A 21,473-nucleotide genomic window follows, 5' to 3' on the forward strand; every position below is an offset into this window, starting at 1 on the left:
CATTTTTTAATGATATTTTTGTTTCTCAGATATTTTTAATGGACTGCTATTATTTTCCAAGTAGATTGATAACCTTTGTGGCTAGGACCATGTCCCATGCTGTATTTTAATATGTGAATATTAAATATTATTATTAATAATAATGATAATTAGTAAATATAATAATAATGAGTAAATATTATTCTGCATATGAAAAGCCTTTAATATATATCTGTAGAGTGTTGACCTACAGTGATCTTTGAAACTGGGTTGTAACAGAAATTATCCTTGGCCTTCAAATGTCCTGTTAACCTCAATTATATTTACCCACTTTAGAAAAAAAAAAAAAACAAAAAACACCACTGTAACTACCACTGAGGTCAAAAAACAGATGTCACTTATACCTGGACTCTCCCCTCATGCTCCATGCCAATCATTATCTCTGCTTCTCTGCTTTAGTTTTGACACTCTTCTTTCCTTATGGTGGTTGTTTCCTTGTTTTTCTGTATAACTTATAAACCAAATGTGTATTCCTTTTCTTTCCTCTGGGGATGCCTGCTGGATACCTCTCTCCTTTTTTTCAGAGTAGATGGTTATATAAAAATCTGTTCCATTGTCAAAAGAGACTATTCCAGGAGTGAGAAAGAAAATTGTCCCCAAGCCTGGTTTAGGAGAACACTTGAATGCAGGATGTAACTTACAGTTCCCCCAGAAGTTCATCTTGATAAGCCTTGTGATCAACCTGTGATTTAAACCAGGTGTTTCCTCACTGTACCTGCTGCTTCCCCATAGGCCTCTACCATGAAAGAGTCCTTTGAATTGGCTCATTAGGAGCAGCTCAGGGTGTGGGTGGGGTCGGCTGGAGATCCTGGAGGCGGGGTGTGGTCAATCTGTTTGAGGGATCCTGGAGGTGGGGTGTAGTCGTTGGTCTGGGGTCCTGGCAGCAGGAAGCAGTCAGTCAGTCTGGGGGTCCCGGGGGCAGGGAGTGTTCCGTTGGGCTGAGGGGTCCTGGAGATGGGCTCAGTCTGTCCGGCCAGGGGTTCTACAGGTCCTGGCTGTTATTTCAAAATGGTGGCAGCCACGCGGAACCAAATCTGCAGGTACTGTGACAGTGGACTTCCAGGCAACAGCAGGCAGCTGGTGATCCACTGGCAGTCTGAGGTGGGTCTACTGGTTGCTGTCTGATTAGTGGCAGGTGAACCTCGGGTGGTGGGTGATGTGTAGGTGAAAGGCAGGCAAAGGGCAGGCAAGAGGCAGGCAAATGGTGGATGATAGGTGCCTGACAGTGAGCAATCTGCACTCAAAAAGTAGTTGATATGCTGGAAGACTGCAGGTGATCACAGTAGACAAATGGGGTACACAGCAGGGGATTGATAAGCAGCAAAAACTGCCTCACCAAGAAGCAGATATTCTCTGCTTGAAACCCGAGTTATGGAGTGACAAGGAACGCAGCCTCCCTCTAGTCTGCCATCTTGGATCACTTTGCTCATTATTTCAATTTTTTTTTTCTGTTACCAAATGATTTTGTTAATGTTTAAAAAACTTCTCTCCTTTGCTCTTCTTTTTATTTTATTTTATTTGTTTTTTGCAGTGCTGGGGATTGAGCCCAGAACTTTATAGATGCTTGGCACTTGCACTACCACTGAGATACATTCCAAGTACCAATAACTGTTATAAGGTTTCTTTTTCTTATCCAATTCACTGGCAGGTCTTGCTGCTTCTGTTACTAAAATATGACTCCTTCACTTCTCTTTTTATTTCCCACTGTTGTCCTAAATTCAGATTATCACTCTTTCCCCAAAATTTCTGCAGTAGCATCCTGACAGAGTCCCCCCCTCCTATTTTTGATCTACTACATTTCAAGTAGCAGTAGATTACTCTTTACTAAGAAAACAATTATGTTACACCTTTGAATAAAATCCCTTTCTCTCAGAGTAATTCTGTGTCAGAAAATCTCACACAACTATTTAAACAGAAAAGATGTGTAAACCATTCTGGGTGGGCCGATGCCATTTTATGCTCAACCTGACATATTCAGCCAGATAGCATTGCTCCTCACCTTTTGTTACTTATTCTCTCTGTGAAGAAGAAACTATGATGTTTACCTGTCACAAGTCAAAGCAGGAGCTATCCCAAAAAACCAAAACCAAACCAAAACCAAAACCAAAAATGAAAAACCCCCAAGCCCCAAAATACTTAAAACAAAAGTCCATGCTGGAGGTGGAGCTCAGTGATACAGCACTTGCCTAGTATGTGTGATGTCCAGGGTTCCATGCTTAGAACTGCAGAAAAACCAAACCAAACCAAAAAAATGTCTAACCAATTCACTGTGCATCTGCTACACAGGATGCTGTGAACATGGGTACAACATTGTATTTAGGGACCCAGCAGCCTTGACTATAGACTGACAACCACAATTGCCTTTATTTTTTTATGGCAAGGGGGTTTTGCCTACTTGCTAAACAGTCAATCCCAGAAAGGTTGAGATGGACTATGCCTGAGTGAGGCAGACTGTGTCATACATGGTGTGCGAGGAAGGCATATCCTGGGTATCCTAATTTCCCCCCAATTTCAGTACAGTAAAAGTCTTAGTACCTGACTCTGTGGGCGCCCCATCCCCAGTCAGTCCAGAGAAGACTCATGACAATGCAGTTTTCTCCTGCAGCTAGTTTGCACAGATTCAGCAAAGGGACGACTGTGTCTGTGACTCTGGGCAATCGGTTTCTAGAAAATACTTACAAAAAGAAAGGAACCTTGTCCAGATTGGGACAAGTGTTGGGTAGCTGTGTTTAACTGAAAAGCCTGAATTTAGAGACAACAGCTTTCTTTACCAGTCGCAGGAAGTTAATGCTTTGTGTCTTTAGGTATAAAATAGGCATAATTATGTCCATGTACAAATATATCACACTGAGTCTGTTTACATTTGTGATTTTAATGAACTAATCAAGATAATAATACAATAATATGAAGAGAAGGACGATCAGTAGAGAAGCAAGAGACTCAGGGAAGGAGGAGAGGGAAGGGGAAGGTACAGGGAATGAGTCTAATCAAATTATGTTATGTGTGTGTGAAATATAGCATGATGAATCCCAATATTATGTTATTGCAATGCACTAATAAAAGAGGGCATAATTGTGTCTTTTAAAGGGGACTATCATAAAAATTCTGAAAAAGAAAGTGTGTGTGGAAGTACCTTGACCAGTGTCTGACCAGTAAGGGTTTAAGGAACCAGGCTCACTGGTGCATGACTATAATCCCAGCTACTGGGAGGCCTGGGGTGGCTGGATGGCAAGTACAAGGTCAGCCTGAGCAATGTAGTGAGACCCTGTCTCAAAAATGAAATAAAAGGGAGCTGGGGTATAGCTCAGATGTAGAACACCCCTGGGATTAATCCCTAGCATTGACAAGAAAAGAAGAAAAAAGAGTTTAAGAAATATTGGTTGTATGTGTTGCGACCATAGTAAATTCAGGGAACTGTGGGTTAAGACTCTAGATTCTGTGGAGGCACTTTGGATTGGGCAGAGGGGAATGAAGTGGGGAGGAGGCAGGGGATGGGGAAGATGGTGGAATGCGATGGACATCATTACCCCATGTACAGTACGACTGAACAAATGGTGTGACTACATGTGTACAGTCAGAGAAATGGAAATTTGTACTCCATTTGTGCACAATGAATTGAAATACATTCTGCTATCATGTATAACTAAATAGAATGAATAAAAAAATTTCAGAAAGACTCCTAGATTCTGCAACTGTATGATTATTTTTTTACTCTTCTAAACACGGCGTCATTTTGTTACCTGTGTCAGCAGAGAGAATCCCAAACTGAATCCTCTCAGAAGTTTCCTTTTTTTTTTCTTTGACAGCAGTGATGGTCTTTTTAGCCATAACCAGGAGGAGAGACAAAGTGGTGATTGTGATGTGTATCCTTGATTTTGTTGACTGAAGGGTGGAGGATTAATAAGCAGAGCCCGTCAGGAAGTAAGTTAGTCTATTTCTCCTGATCCTTGAGGATCCATTTATTGGTTCTCAAAGGAAAAGAGTGTCAGGAGACAGCTCTGTGCTTATTATTTTCTTCCTTTGAGGCATGCCTTAATTTCATTTTTTTTCCTGTGTAAGTTAAAATATAGTATCTTTTGCTTACTTCAAACTTCTCACAGGTGTAATGAAATATTGATAAATCAATCATTTGATTAATTTACTAATCAACCAAAGAATAATACTATCTGTAACTCATTTAAGTGTGTTTACCATGTGGCCAAGGATAATCTTACAACTCTTAAGGGGGAAAAAGCAGGCCCAGACACCACTCAAAGAGAGGCCTTAGAGATATTTCAGCTTGTCTGACACTCACAGCTGGGCTGTGTTATTCTTTTTTTGAGCATAAACAATCTCACAGGATACAAACTCAGTCAAGGGATCTGATGTATGTTTGAATTGTTTCTAGTTTTTAGTAGTTATAAATAAAATTGCTAGTAACTTTTGTGTCCAAATCTTTGTATTAAGTTTTATTTCTTTGTCTTGTGTAAATAGCTAGGAGTGTAAATAGCTAGGGAGTATTCTTATAGTGTAAATAACTATATCAAATGGTAGATGCATGCTTAACTTTTTAAGAAACTTCCAAACTGTTTTCCAGAGTTATTGCATCATTTGAAATTTCCATCAGCAGCATATGAGAACTCTAATCCTTTTATATTATTGCCAATACTTATGTTGTCAGTCCTTTTAATTTAGTCATTCTAGAGTGTCTGTACTGATTTCTCATTGTGGTTTTAATTTGTATTTCCCCAGTGACTACTGATAATGAACATGTTTTTATTTTTATTTATTTGCTATGTGTTTATCTTCCATTTAATGTCTGTTCAAATATTTTGCCCATTTTAAATTAAGCTGTGTGTTGTCTTTTCCCCCTTATATATTTAAGGTGTGCAACATGTTTTTATGTACACATGTAGAGTTAAATGACAACTACAGTCAAGCCAAGGAACATATCCATCATCTTACACAGTTACTTTTTTGTGCGTGTGACCAGAGCACCTAAAATCTATCATCTTAGAAGTGGTTTCTGGCATCAGGTGTATTTACAGGACACTAATTAAAAAAAACAAAAGTAAACTATAAATGGATTGAAGAAGGATCAGTGGAGTGGAGGGAGGGAGGGGACTGAGGGGGAAGTGCTGGGAATGAATCCTAGCATGTTGGGGTCCATGCTTTTGTGATTATGTCTAGGTATATCCTGGTGTTGTATCATAACTAAAAATAATTATAAAAGAAAAAATTTCTTTCCATCATATGATAAAATATTATTAATTAGCCCCCATGATATGCATGAATCTCTGGACATATTCATCCTTGATAATTGCAGTGGGTACCCTTTGTCTTACATATCTCTGTTGCTGCACTCCCATTGCCTCTGGTAACCACTGTTCTACTGCTTTCTATGTATTCCATCCATTTTTTATGCCATATATAAGAGAGACCAGGCTGTATTTTACTTTCTCTGTGTGATTTATTTCACCTATCATAGTGTCCTTCAAGTTTAATACATTGTTGCAAGTGGCAAAATTCCTTTCTTTTATAAGGTTGACTAATATTTTTATATAACTGAGACAAACATGTATGTATTTAACTAGTCATATGTCAATGACAAGGTATATTTTCTCATTACCCATATTTGAGTGTTCTTTATATATTCTGGATGCAAGTCTTTCAACAAATTTTGGAACATTTTCCCCCTGTTTGTGGCTTGTCTTTTCATTCTCTTAATGATGTCTTTCCATTGGACACTACTTTCCTATGTTCATGTATGAACACATGACCAGTATAACTCCACATCATGTACAACACAAGAATGAGAAGTTATACATGTTTGTAGAATGTGTACATTATCTGTTTATCCTCAGTTTGCTAAGAACTTATATCTGGAATGGATGTTGGTTAGAATATAATTTAAGATGTATGGGCATGTTACATGTTATTTAGATTTTTATGTGTCAACTTAGGTATTAAATACAATCTAACAATGTGTTTATGGGAGAATAACATCAAATTTCAAAAAACCCAGTTCTTAGAGAAATTTTTCCCTGAACTTTCATTGCAATTGTTAGTTGAGAACTTCCTATGTCTTAGACCATGTGGGATACTGTAACAAGTTTCATAAACTGGGTGACTTACAAACAACAAAAATTTGTCACTGACAGTTCTGAAGTCTAAGATCCAGTAAGTGACATGCTGGGCCTGGGGAGGGCTCACTTTCTGGTTCATAAATGGTGGCTTCTTGCTGCAACTCATGATTAACTAATCATGAACCTTTGAAATGATGACTTGGATGAACATGTAGGTAACTTTTAATTCTATTCTTAGGACATTTTGGGTTGTACTACTGGATTTCAAAAGATCAACAGAGACTCATATTTGGACCATAATTCATAAATCTGGGAAGTATTGCTTGTTAAGTTGCCCTTCTACACAATCTTTTTGAATTCTATGGAGAAATGCCATTAAGAAGCAACTCTTTCTCTCCATCTCTGTGTCTCTTTCTCTTGCACTCTTTTTATATAATCTCTCTATATAAGACATTATAATATTTTTGAAGACAACCTTTCACTCTATTTGTTTATGTAGTATCAATTCCCATGAAATAAAATATTTTAAAATTAGCAGCCTGTAAAAATTTAATTTCTCCTGAGGAACACATTTGTTTTCTTGTTATAGCTAATGATTATCATATAAAAGATAATGTTTTCACCTTTCTCACTTAGCTATGAAAGAAGTTCATACCTTTGCACATTATTGGTGGTGATGTAAATTAGTACTCTTATGGAAAACACTATGGAGGTTCCTCAAAAACTTAAAAACTTCAAGTACCATGTTATCTTTCAATCTGCTCCCCGCCCTGGGTATATATTCAAAGGAAATAAAATCAGTATGTCAAAGAGATATCTGTACTCCTGTTTATTGTAGCACTATTCACAATAACCAGGAAATGAAAACAACTTAAGTATTCATCAATTTATGAATAAAGAAAATGTAGTATTTTTTTTAATACAAGTTAGAATTTATTTCAGGAATAATATGGAAGCAAGAACAAAAGCAAAAGTGATAGGTGAGAGAGAAGGAGAAGAAAATATATCACCAGAGTAGGGGAAGCCATGTAGCTGGGAAGTCCTGGGCAGAAAATGTAGTGTATTTGCAAAATAGAATGTTATGTAGCCACAAAAGCAAGATATCATTTGCAACAGCCTAGATAGAAGTGGAGATCATTATGTTAAGTGAAATGCACCAAGTGTGAGAAGACCAGCACTACAGGATCTCACTCACGTGTGGAATCTAAAAGTTGATTGTGTAGAGTTTGAGAATAGAGTGGTGGGTACCAGAGCCTGAGGAGAGCAGGGGTTGCAAAAGTTGGGGGAAGTTTTATTAAAGGGTACTCAGTCCCAGTTAGGAGCAATAAGTTCTGCTGTGTTATTGTACAGTAGGGTGACTACAGATAATGATAATGTGCTGTGTATTTTGAAAGCTAAAAGAAAGGAATCCAAACATTTTCACCATAAATAAATAATTAAGATATGAGGATATAGATTATGTATAATCTGATTTAAACATTAGACATGTTTACACGTATGGAAGTATCACATGGCACTCCATTAGTATGTGTAATTTTATGCTTTTATATATCAATTAAACAATAAATTCAATTAAAAAGGAAAAAGGAGTTTATAATACCTTTGGGAATTGACATTAATAACAGCATAACATACAATCTGCAAAAATTCATTTTATATTTTAAAATTTATTTTCTCTTCTTTTTTTGTATATGTTCATTTTTTTTGTTGACTACCTCTTTGATAGATTGAGGTAAAATCTAATGAAATAAAGTTATGCAAAATTAAACATGTAAGTAAATTAGTTCCAAGTTTCTGAGAGTTTGAGCAAATAGTGGGATTCTCATTCAAGCTTCCTCTTAGTGTATAGAGAATCAGACTACCCAAAAGTTCATATAAAAATGACCCAAAAGGTCATACTGTCTGATCTTGCCTACCTCGTTAGCCTCACAAACCATTTCCCTCTGTATTGCCCAAACTGACCTTTTCTTAATCTTTGAAAATGGAAACTACACCTGTCCTTGCTTGGAACTTAATTCCCTGAAATCTTTGCATGGCTTCTTCCTTCACTTTGAAATATCACCTCCTTACAGAATTTTCTATAACCATCCTGTCAAAATTGCTGGCTATCCTATCCTGACATTTTTCATGTGTATACTTTCCTTAGTCCTTTTCTACTATGTACAACTACTAGGATTACAGAGTTATGCATTTTCCTGTTTGTAATCTATCTCCCTCAGTAGAATATGAGTTTTACAAAGGCAAGGTCTTTACCTTCTACATTGATGTCATTCCAGTGCATGTTGCAGGGCATATGATTATTTATTGAATGAATAAACAAGGTACATCAACCCCAGATGTCAACTGATCAATTTATTTTTGACCAAATATTTGGGAAAAATCTCCTGGAGAGACCATCAACTTCCTCTGTGTCTGTCTTCATCTTGACATCTTAGAAACACTTTTTTTTTTTTTTTTTTTTTTTTTTTTCTGGTCTGTGTTTACTTCTACCTTTACTGGGTTATTTGCTCAACTCAACTTTCCTTCACTTCAAATTAACCCAAAGGTGTGATCCATTTCTAATCTTCTTTTAAAATGTAAGCCTATTCCTAGGTATATTACTTATTGTGCATAAGCAATAAGAGCTAAGAATAATGTAACTTAAAGCTAATGTTATAAATAGAGGACATGAAAGTCAAGTTAGGAAAAAATGTGCTACTCTTACCATCATGAGTGTTTGAGACACCTGTGGAGCTCACTGTATCTTTTTTCACTTCTCTCAACTAATAAAAGATATATATATATATATATTTTTTTTTTTGCCTATGTCACATATTTTTCAAAATGGTGGCTCTAACAGTCTCTAGAGTGGTACAAGTCTTGATGAATCAGAAACAACTGAGTAAAGTTAAAGTCAGTATTTCCAGGGTCTATTTCAAAGATTCTGACTCAGGAAATTTGGAGACAATCCTGAAAATCTATCCTTTAAGACAGTACTGAAGTAATTATGAATCAGATAGGTTTGGGAGACAGTGCTTTAGATTATTGCTAGTTATTTGGAGGTCAAATAAAACTTTTGGCTCAGTTATGATTTACTGATAAGCACCAATTTTCTTTCATCTGAGATAAAAAGGAATTCTCCACTCTTCCATTAGGAGTAGAACACAGAATATTAGAACAGGAAAGCTAAGTGCAAGAATGAAATATGAATGCATCTAAAAGGTCAAAAAGTGTGAGAACAAGGATTAGGTGAGTGATTTCAGAAAAATGGGCAAGTAGTTATTGGCGCTTAGGGTGAAAGAGTCTAAATAGAGGCATTGGGGACATTCATTTCAAATTACCTTCTATCAAATCTTCTTCTGAAGGTGATGTCTACTTTAACTAGCATGTTCTTGTCCATCACAGCCAGAAATTGAAGAATTTGAGACTTCGTCTCTAAATGCAAAAAAAATAAAGCCATGTTTGTCACCCGCAGATGTAAATGGGGGAAATCAAATCAGGGAGAAAACATGATCCACTCATGAGCTCTCATGAATTTTCACTACTTTTTGCGAGTATCTTAATTTTTCTCAAGGCTGCCTTCATGTCTTTGTTCCGGAGACTGTAGATGAGTGGGTTTATAAGTGGGGTCACTGAGGAGTAGATCAAGGTTACAATCTTCTGTGTCCCAGCTGGATTTCCAGAGTTTGGGCTGATGTACATCACCATGAGTGTTGCATAGAAGAGAGACACCACAACTAGGTGAGACCCACAGGTGGAGAAAGCCTTGCGTCTTCCAGCAGCTGAGGGGACACGAAACACTGCTCTGAGGACCAGGGTGTAGGATGCGAGGATGAAGAAGAGAGTGATGAAGATAATGATTGAACTCAACAAGGAACAAGAAAGCTCAATTCCAGGGGCAGGAACACAGGACAGGGCCAGAAGAGGGCCGGGGTCACAGACAAAGTGGTCAATGGTATTGGGACCACAAAAGGGGAGTTGAGTGATAAAATAGATAGGCACTGGATAGCAGAGGAAGGCTGTCACCCAGCAGAGGACCACCAAGACAGTGCAGAGACGATTGTTCATGATGACGGGATAGTGGAGAGGCCGACAGATGGCCAAGTATCTGTCAAAAGCCATAAGGGGCAATAGGAAGGTCTCGTTGGTGCCCAAGGAGAAGAAGAAGTAGAACTGCAGGAAGCAGGCTGTGAAAGAGATGGTTTTGGCCTCAGACAGGAAGTTTCGTAACATATTTGGGGCAGTGGTGTTGATGTAACAGATTTCCAGGAATGAGAAGTTGGCTAGCAGGAGGTACATAGGGGTGTGGAGCTTATGGTCCAGCTTCACTGCACAGACAATGGCCCCATTTCCCATCAGTGTCAGGATGTAGGACACAAAGAACAGGATGAAGAGGAGGACCTGGGTCTCTCTGGAGTAGGAAATACTCAGGAGTATGAATTCAGTCACCATGTTGGCTCCTGATGCATTCATGACTTCCTAAGGGCAGAGAAGAAAAATGATAATGTCACATATAACCTCATTTCCTAAACCTCTGAGATGTTCCCTTTTTTTTCCCTTTTATTTTGAGATTGTAAATTCCTCAGATTTTATTATTGTATTAAGTAAACTGCATAAGAATATACTGAAAGCTACACTCTGACAACTGTCAAACTTTGTGAGAACACTTTTCTATCAGACTCTGAACTCTTGCACTCTGTTTCATTTCTTTCAGAATTTTCTCACAAAGATAGTGTCTTATACAGTAAGCAGCTTGAAATGGTTTTGACAATAAACACAACTTGTGTAGGAGATGTTAAAGTTATGTGTTCATTTCCGAAGAATGCCATAAAAAAGATCCTTAATAATAATTATATGTATTTTCTGAATGAGATACACATACTATAGGCATCACAGGAGGAAGAGGAGATAGAAAGGTAATGAATTACACAATGAAATATTTGTGTATTTCACTTCTTATTGTGCAATTCACTTTTCATTCTGCATCTCTGTTGGAGTTATCAGTGTAAGTATGTAAAATAACCCAGATAGAAAGTGTCAAGCGCCATCCTACCTCTGTGTTCACCAAACATTGTTCACTCAGGAAACCTTTGACTCTCCAGACATCTACATAATGATTTTCAGTTTGGTTCTATCATTTAACTTTATATAACTTCTGTAAAACCTTGGTCTATGTAAAGTCCACTTATACTTTGAAGAATAGACAGTGGATTTGGATATAATTTAAGCTGTTTCAGATCTCTGCCTGGGGTATCTGGAAGATTTTTGGTATCCTGATTTGTTGATGGGTGAAGAGGGTGACAAAAGCCATACTCCCAAGCAGACACCTCTGTGTCCCGAGGCAAAGGTGGGAGCCACAGAAGATGTGTCTGGACAGGAATCCTCTCGTTTCCCCATTCCCTCTGTCACTTGAATCTCATTACAGTTGGAAGGTTGGCGTTGTTTGGAAAGTGAAGGGAGAATCCTCATAAGAACCTCCTTCTCTGAGTTAGACTTAGTTTGGGACATGGTCTGACTTCCTTTGTGAGAGAGGAAAAACAAAGCCAATGAAATCACCTAAGATTTGGTTGCCAGAAGTTTCATCTGAATAGTTGATTGGTTTTCAGTATGATTTCCATTAATCTTTTGGTCCTAAATGCCAAAGTGAAAATGATAGAGTGATGTTTATTCAGGTAAATGTAGGTTCAGAATACAGCCCCAGACACTATAGAAATTTATAGTTAATAGTATTCAGTAATGTGTCAGTTACAAAATGAACTACTTTCCAGATCGCATCAGGTTCTACTTTTGAAGGATAAGTTTGGTTATCACATAGGACGGAAGGGATTCTGAATTTGTCACAACATACCTCAATTGAAGACTCTTTTTAAAGCCTGTGAATACAGCCTCCTAGGCCTAGAGTGGCTGTGGGTATTTCCTCTAGAGCAGGAATTCTGACCTCAGAAACTACAAGGACAGAGTAAACAGTATGAAATATTTGGTGAGGAATATCAAGTGGGAGTGGACTCACCAATCTGGTGTGCTCCATTATCTTGTTGCTCTCCCTTCCTAGAGGCCGATCATGTGCACTTTGGAAAAAGAAAACATTGCTAAAATAAGAATCATAGAAATAAGGGAGGGTTTTCAGGCCTGCTCCTGATAACCTTTTTTGTCAGTCCTCTCCAGATATTACCTTACTAAAATTTCTGTTCCTCTAAAGAGCTGGTTCTCACTGAGTCCAATTTGTGATTAATAAAGACAGAAGTTACATACTTCTGAGGGTCTTTCCTCATCTTCCTGTTCCTCACTTCCCTAAGTTTCTCAACCCTCTGACCTGTAAAGATAAACCTCTTTCCATCAATTTATGTGATTTTAGGGGCTGTTCTTCTAGTCACACAAAAGAAGGCAGAGCTAAAGGGCACGTGTAAGAGTTGTTTTACACTTGTACCTCTCCCAAACCCATCTTCTCCTAGAATTGGTGATACTGTGTCATGATCTTCTGTTTTCACTGCAGCAAAAGACAGGGCAGAGGGCAGCCAGCAACCATAGTGGAGGTGTACACTTAAGGCTTGGAGAGAGACTGGCGTATTTACTATCCAGAAGAATATTATTTATATTGCTCTGATACCTCCTTGTCTTAAGGGATATAGACTTTTGTGGATTGCAAAAGTGGCCTTTCTGTTTCATGATTGTCAGTCCCCAGTGTTCCCTTCCATTAGGAGCTCATAAGGGGTTCCTGGTATCCAGTCTCCAGTAGTAATCACCATCAGCTCAAGCAATTCTTAGTGTACACATTTATTTCTTTTATTCACAAGTAACTGTTAAGATGTTGCAAACACTAAAGCAACACCAGTAGCTAAAACAGAAGTGGTCTGTTTATCCTCCTGTTCTTTCACAATTTTATTCAAATTTTGAATCTATAGGTTTTGGAATTTTTTATTTGTCAATATTAGAGTTACAGCATTAGAGTCCTTATTTTATTTCTAAAATAAAATCAACAATTTTATTTCCCTGTTCAGCTCTGTGCTTTTAGTATGAGATATGTATATATATATATATATATATATATATATATATATATATATACTGTCTCACTGTGATCAGAATTCAGAAACAGACCATTGAAGTATGTAGTGAAATGCTGAAATTCTAGAATACATCTCCCCATTTTCACCTTTGGTTATTTTGATGTTTTTAGCTGATGTCCCTGTCTCTAAAAGTTGACACAATTGTTGAAATTTGCTTCCTTTGGTTAAGTAAGACATTGGTTAAATGATGACACACTTTTGGACTCCTTGTTTTCAGTATCATTCTGTGTGTGTGCATGTGTAAGCATGGCATGCACATCCTATCTCAGGCATGGAACAGGATTGTTTTTTCCATTATTGTTCTGGAATCATCTCTAGTGAGACCAAGCCATTCTTAATAATCTGACTATAGGGCATTCAATAAGCAAAGAAAGGTTTTTAAACTCATTCATTTTCTCAGCATTATTCTCATATGGTGGAAATATTTTTGTCTTTTAAATGTTAGCCACACTTTTAGAAATGATGAACATTTATATTCTAGGATGCTCAATTATTTGACTTTTTAGAGAGTTTATTCATTCAAACCTTTTGTGTTTGAAAGGCACAATCGCCCATTTTATTGACACTAAGTCTCTGTCAGAATTATTTTTATGAAGCAAGAACTTCTATATCTCTCAGCAGGTTATGGGGCTGTGTGGCCCCTTTGAACTGAAGCATTAAAGTTCAGAAGTGAATGGAAAATGAAGATGATGGGAATCAAGAACCAGAGAAAACCAAGAACTCAGATGACCACAAGATCGGTATAGAGATATTGGTCAGATGGTGTAGGGACCTGCAGATGGCAAGGTACTAATATAGCACCATATCTGCCAGGAAAAAAAAAACATTTTTTCAGAGCCTAAGGAGAAGAAGAAATAGAACTGGAGGAAGCACCCGGAGAAGGAGATGGCCTTGGTGTCAGACAGGAAGTTGTCCAGCATGTTGGGGACCGTGGAGGTGACATACCAGATCTCCAAGAAGGAGAAGTTGGCCAGCAGGATGTACATGGGGGTGTGGAGTCTCTGATCCCAGTGCACAGCACAGATGATGGAACCATTGCCCATGAGGGTCAGGAGGTAGACAGTGGAGAAGAGCACAAAGAGAAGGATCTGCTCCTCCCTGGGCCCAGGCAAGCCCAGGAGGATGAAGCCAGTGATGGTGCTGGAGTTGCTGGCGGAGCTGAAGGTTTCCATGTGTCTGTGAGCTGTAAAAGCACCAGTCATTACTCACTAACAAGATGAAGGCAGATGGTGACCAGATTTATATTTAAATAATCTTGGGAAAGAAAACGAGTAGAGATCTTTGAATCTCCATCATCTTTGTTGATTCTTTGCTCCTTGTTTTAGTCAGCTATTTTGCTGCTGTGACCAAATGACCCAACCAGTTCAACTGTAAAGGAGGAGAGGTTTATTTGAGGGCTTACAGTTTCAGAAGTCTTAGGACATCGATGGCCTACAATGAATAAGAAATTTTTAAAAATAAAAAATTTAAAAAAAAAAAGGAAAAATGTTGGTAGAATTGTGGCTGGAATTAGGAGATGGCAATAAGCCCCGGTAAATGTGTGGGAAGTTTTTAGCACAGCACTCAAGAAATAACATTGTGTATTCTTGGTGTACATTTTTTGGAGTTCTTCATAATATCTGGAGATTTGTGCTTTATCTGAAGTGCCTGTGGTAAAGGCTCCCACTCTGTAGGCTCTTTCTTCACATTGTTGATCATTTCCTTTGCTGATAAAAAAGCTTACCAGACCTCCCACTATACTACAGAGAAATAGTAACAAAAGTGGCATGGTATTGGCACCAAAATAAACATTTTAGACAAATGGTACAGAATAGAAGACACAGAAAAACCCACATAAATACAATTTTCTCATACTAGACAAAGGTGCCAAAAACATACAATGGAGAAAAGATAGCCTCTTCAACAAATGGTGCTGGGAAAACTGGAAATTGATATGCAGCAAAATGAAATTAAGCCCCAATCTCTCTCCCTGTAAAAACTCAACTACATAGATATTTACCAATTGCTTCCTTTGCACATAAAAAAAAAAAAAAAAACCTGTGAAATAGACCTTAGTAGATGGAAGGACCTCCCATGCTTCTGGATAGGCAGAATTAATATTGTCAAAATGACCATACTACCAAAAGCCTTATACAAATTTAATGAAATTCCTATTAATATCCCAATGACATTTTTTGTAGAACTAGAAAAAGCAATCATGAAATTCATTTGGAAAAATAAGAGGCCAAGAATAGTCAAAAAATCCTTAGCAAGAAAAGTGAAGCAGGAGGCATCACAATACCAGACCTTAAATTATACATGTATTGGCACCAAAACAGACATGTAGACCAATAGTACAGAACAGAAGACATAGAGACAAACCCACATAAACACAGGTATCTCATACTAGACAAAGGTGCCAAAAGCATTTGACTGGAGAAAATATAGCTTATTCAACAAATGCTGCTGAGTAAAATCAAAAGCCACATTCAACAAAATGAAATTAAACCCTTATCTCTAACCCTGCATGAAACTCAATTCACTGTGGATCAAAGACATAGGCACTAGAACAGAGACCCTGCAACTACTAGAAAAAGTAAGCCCAAATCTTCACCATGTCGGCCTAGGATCTGACCTCCTTAACAAGACCCCTAAAGCACAAGAAGGTAAATCAAGAATCAATAAATAGGATGGATTCAAACTAAAAGGCTGCTCAGCAAAACAATCAATAATGCGAAGAAAGAGCTTACAGATTGGCAGAAAACCTTTACCACAGGCACCTCAGATGAAGCATTAATCACTAGGATATATAAAGAAGTCAAAAAACTTAACATCAAAAATCCCCCCAAATAACCCAATCAATAAATGGGCTAAGGAATTGAATAGACACTTCACAGAAGCTATACAATCAATCAACAAATATATGAAAAAAATGTTCAACATCTCTAGCAATTAGAGAAATGCAAATCAAAACTACTCTAAGATTTCATCTCATTCCAATCAGAATGGCAATTTTCAAGAATACAAGCGACAATAAATGTTGGTGAGGATGTGAGAATAAAGATGAATTGGTGGTGGGGCTGCAAATTAGTGCAGCCACTCTGGAAAGCAGTGTGGAGATTCCTTAGAAAACTTGGAATGGAACCACCATTTGACCTAGTTATCCCACTCCTTGGCCTATACCCAAAGGACTTAAAATTAGCATACTATAGAGATACAGCCACATGAATGTTCCTAGCAGCTCAATTCACAATAGCTAAACTATGAAACCTACCTAGGTGTCCTTCAACAGATTAATGGATAAAGAAAATATGGGATATCTATATATCTATATATCTATATATCTATATCTATATATATATATACATATATATATGAAGGAATACTACTCAGCTTTAAAGAAGAACAAAATTATGGCATTTGCTGGTAAATGGATGGAGTTAGAGACTATCATGATAAGTGAAATAAGCCAAACCCAAAAAACAAAAGCTGAATGTTTTCTCTGATATGCAGATGCTAATTCACAATAAGGAGAGGGGCTAAGAAAGAATAGAGTTACTTTATATTAGGTAGAGGGGAGTGAAGGGAGGGGAAGGGGGTTGGGGGTAGGAAGGATAGAAGAGGGAAACAGACCTTATTACCTCATGTACACATATGACTCTATGGCCAAAGTGATTCTGCAATATGTATAATCAGAAAAATGAGAAATCATACTTCATTTATGTACGATTTGTCAAAATGTATAAATGCATTCTACTGTCATGTACAATTAGTTAGAACAAATTAAAAAAGTTTTAAAAAATTGAGGAAATAAGATCTAGAAGAAAGGAGTTGGCGAAACTCCAGGAGCATTGGCCCAGACTTGAGAGGAATTCCTTTCAAAGGAGATGATGAAGATTGATCGTTCTCAGTGGTAAAACATGCCGCACCCCAGATGCCTTCCTCTCTGACTGCTAAAAGTAGTTAGGGTCCCAAGGCTTTGAAGTGGAAGTAGGAGAGAAGGGATGAAAATCCTAGGAGGTTTGAGTAGATTCTTAACCTCTGTAATATGCTTCATTTCCTTCAAAGGAAAAGGGAGTTGAATTATTTGATTTTTAATTATTTTTTATTATAGCATGTTTACTTTTATTCCAAGTAAACCGCAAGTATTTATGTTATCAGGCCTTTATGAATCTAGAGTTAATGTTTTAGTTGCATTTGTCTCTCAGATGAAAGCACAGTTGGATGGTTCTCAGCTGTACCTGAACCCATGGCATCTAAGCCAGCTGCCTCTCAGGGCAAGTCTCCATTTGAGTCTGACAGAGCTGCCCGAGGAAACAAGAAGAGTATGAAAATGATTCTCTGTGTGCCATCACCATTTTATGCTTGACCTCATCAAGTTGACAGTGGGTGAAACACATTTCTTACAAGAGCGTATTGTCACTTCTATTACTTGGCTTCTCTGCCCATAGAGCAGCAGTGGGGTTTACCTGATATAGGTTGAGCTGGAGCTGTCCAGGTGGCAGGCAGATTCCTCTGAACTGGCTGCAGAAGAGAGTATGAATATGGGAACAATGGTTTCAAAGCGGTACTTGTGGGTATAGGATGTTTGATCTGATTAATCAACATTCCAAACAAAAATCCCAACACCTTCTCCCCCACCATATCTTAGAGAAATTGGAATAGGCTCAGTTTAAATTACCACATCCTATGCTATAATATGTAAGATGAAAGCAAGATATTTAATTTTTTCTGGTATTTTTTTGGTCCAAGAAGGCGTGGAAGCATTATTGACCTGATGATTGGCAGCACACTCTGCTACTTCGTTTGGTCTGCACAGAAAATTGTCACACCTGTCCCAGTTTTGCAAAGCTCTTAAAAATAGAAACAAGTTTCCCATTAATGAGAAGTGGTAGGCAGTGTAGGCTTAGGAGAGAAGCAATGGATTTGGAATAAGACTAGTGTTTGAATTCTAACCTGTACTTTACCAATTGTAGAAACTGCCTATTCAATTATACAAACAATTTTCCAATTCCTTCAACTGTAAAATGAACACAGTAACACTCTCATGAGCTCATTTCACTTGCTCGTGTGAGCAGCTTTGATTTTCCCCTCTGTCTATAGCATAAGATTCGAACTTGGAATGAAAGGACTCCTGCAATTCAGCCCTAAACACTTGTTACTATTGTTACCATTTCCACATCCTTTTCTGCAGATGTCCTTATGTCATGGCCATATCACACTGCTCAGGCACACAATGGAAGATCAGAGTTTTTGTTGAGTAAACAAAACATTCTGAAAAGCAGAAGGGAACATGGCATCAATGATGGGCAGTCAGAGAGCGAAGCTGGGAAGTGAGGGACCTGGGATACTCATTTACTCATGCAGATACAGAGAGCTAAATTATCAAGTATCCTCTTGTTTTCTGTCTCCACCCAGTAAGAGCTCCCCTCTCCTCTTTGCATTGTTCCCCTCAGGCCAGGTGTTTTCTCATGGCATTTTTGGAGGTGATATTTATACAGTGCCACAGTGGCCATTGGTTCCGTCCACTACCTGCCATTTTCATCTTTCCATTCTTGCAAATGCCTGCATCTGTATTTATTTCCCTAGGGCTTTTTCTGACTGGGAACTCTGTTCTGCCTGCCTGCTCTTTGTTCTTCTCAGAACAAGATCAGGGGAATTAATTAGTTTACAGGTCTCCAGGAGCCCTCAACCATTGATAGTTGGGAAAGAAGTATTCTACCTTCTTGTCCCTAAACATAGTTGGATAACTGAGATGGCCGCTTGCCTACCTGGAGCTCTGGAGGTGTTTAGCTCTGGTTCCCCACATGTAGCTGGCAAGTCCTTAGTTGGAAGTCTTCTTTCCCTGTTTCCCCTCTTCAACTCCTCTGCCATCTCTTCATCTCGTTATTGCCAGTGAACTACTCGCCCTGGAATCCTCCCAGGGTTTTTCTTCTGGGGAACATATGGACCAGTTAGACCATACTATACCTGTTCACAAGGAGCAAATTTATTTCAAGTTTCAAGCAATCAAGTTTCAATTCAACTTTCTGAGAAGTTAAATACTGTTTGTCAAATGGATGCTTCTCATTTTAATGGTTTCTTTAAGCATGTTACTTGCTTTGTTTGGAAAGGTGAATTATAAAAATTTATGAAACAAAAGCATTGGCAATAATTGAACTCTGAAAAAGGGATTAAATATCTTATCAATATAGAATTCTCCATATTTCCTTACAACCACGTTATAAGAGAAGGGAGAAAATATTTTCGTTTTACTTAATTCTGCAGTTTTCTTTTTTAGAATATTTTTAAAGATGTGGATGGACCTTTATTTTATTATTTTTATGTGGTGCTGAGAATCAAACCCAGCGCCTCACACGTTAGGCAAGCTCTCTACCACTGAGAGCTCCACTGAGCCACAACCCCAGCTCCTGCAATTTTCTTTTCATTGGTCATAAAAGTTAGAAAAGATTTTATTATAGGCAAATATTCTGTGTTTCTTTATAATACGTATGAATCTAAACTCACATAGCCACTCAGTTTAGTGGTCACCAATGACCTCAGTGGCCTGGAGGGCCCAATGTAAAATCACTCTCTCATAGAGAATGTACAGAAGACCCACCTCATTCCCGGCCAGGGATCTCTGTTGTGCTTCTCAACGAGGCTGTGACAGACCCCCTTCCTAGGAAGTCTGTATCACTGGCTAGTTCAGGGTAACAACAACTACAGAATGATACCACCTATTTTTCCTATTCTGTTCTGGTAGTGGGTTCCCCATCTCATTTCCTGTTCTTAAATTCCATTATTGTTGTTTTGACCAAAATTTCCTCTGTCCTTCTTCCTACCTTTTCTCTTCTTCACTCCCTTCTTATTTTCTTTTTTCTTCCATTTCTTTTCTGCCTCCCTCCACTTCCTCCTTCCATTCCTTCCTTCTTTTCTTCTATCTTCCTTCCTCCCTGCCTCCCTCATATGGAGTTTTCTCTTTCTTTCTTGGCCAACTTTTATCCATCATAGAGAAGTTTCTCATTTCTGGAAACAAATTTGCCTAGCAAAACTTGCCCAGCATTTGAATTATTAAACATTTGAGGCTGAATTTGCACTAAAATTTTATTATAAACATTATCAGAATTAATTAATCTCTCTTGATCTCTTTCTTTTTGCAGTGCTAGAGATTAAATCCAGGGGCACTTTACCACTGAGCTACATTCCCAGGCCTTTTTGTTTTTGTGTTTTGAGACAGGGTCTCAAGAAGTTGTGAAGGCTGGTCTTGAACTTAGGGCCTCCTGCCTCAGCCTACTCATTTTCTGAGATTATAGGTGTGCCCCACTGCTCCTAGTCCATTATCAGAATTTCTTATTGACAAAATCATATTTTTAATCATTTTTACTTGCCCCTTGAATACATTTACCCTAGATTTGTCTTCTACTTGTAAACTTATTGTCATGATTTTGAAGTTTGCTACGAAGTTGGATGGTGCTGTCCGCTAGTTTATCTTCTGATCTTCTAGTCAAGTTGTCGAGTATCACACTGTATGTTGATTTCTGAAGTAGTCACTTACACCATCAAAGTAGAAGGTATGTTCATGTCCTTCTAGGCACACAGTTTCCTTCGTCACATTGCCACAACCCAACTTTGTCAATCTCTTATCTAGTTAGTTATATTATTTCCTCTTGGCAAAATAAGAAACACTATATATTTGGTGGTTGAAAATAATGCACATGCATTACCTCAGAGTTCAGGAACACAGATGTCTGAAATATGTTCCACTGGACTAACTTCAGGTGTCAGCAAGGTTTATGGAGATGGTAGGGGAGAATCTATTTCTTTTTCTAGCTTCTGGATGTCTCATATATTACTTGGTTAGTGGCCCCTTCTGTCATCTTTGAGGACAGCAGTAGCAAAACTACTAAACTCTACTTACAACTTCACATCCTTCTTTTCTTTTTAAATTTATTTTTATTGTGAACAAATGGGATACATGTTGTTTCTGTTTGTACATGAAGTAGAGGCATACCATTTGTGTAATCATTCATTTATATAAGGTAATGGTGTTTGATTCATTCTCTTAATTTTTCCTTCCCCCCACCTCTCCCACCCCTCTTTTCCCTCTATACAGTCCCTCCTTCCTCAATTCTTGCCCCCCTCCCACCCCTCATTATATGTTATCATCCGCTTATCAGTGAGATCATTCGTCCTTTGGTTTTGTGAGATTGGCTTATCTCACTTAGCATGATATTCTCCAATTTCATCCATTTGCCTGCAAATGCCATAATTTTATTATTTTTTATGGCTGAGTAATATTCCATTGTATATATACACCACAGTTTCTTTATCCATTCATCCATTGAAGGACATCTAGGTTGGT

The 21,473-nt window shown here is 38.0% G+C and overlaps 1 protein-coding gene across 1 annotated transcript; it reads right to left on the reverse strand.

Moving 5' to 3' along the window:
• Positions 1-9,611: 9,611 nt before the first annotated feature.
• On the reverse strand, positions 9,612-10,556 carry LOC306653381 (olfactory receptor 11H6-like; the record flags this gene model as incomplete). Its single annotated transcript, XM_079126385.1, has 1 exon — positions 9,612-10,556. One exon carries the CDS (start codon positions 10,554-10,556, stop codon positions 9,612-9,614), a length of 945 nt encoding a protein of 314 aa, XP_078982511.1.
• Between the last annotated feature and the right edge of the window lie 10,917 nt (positions 10,557-21,473).

The sequence above is a fragment of the Sciurus vulgaris genome, assembly GCF_902686455.1.
Source record: "Sciurus vulgaris genome assembly, chromosome: 2".
NCBI lineage: Eukaryota > Metazoa > Chordata > Mammalia > Rodentia > Sciuridae > Sciurus > Sciurus vulgaris.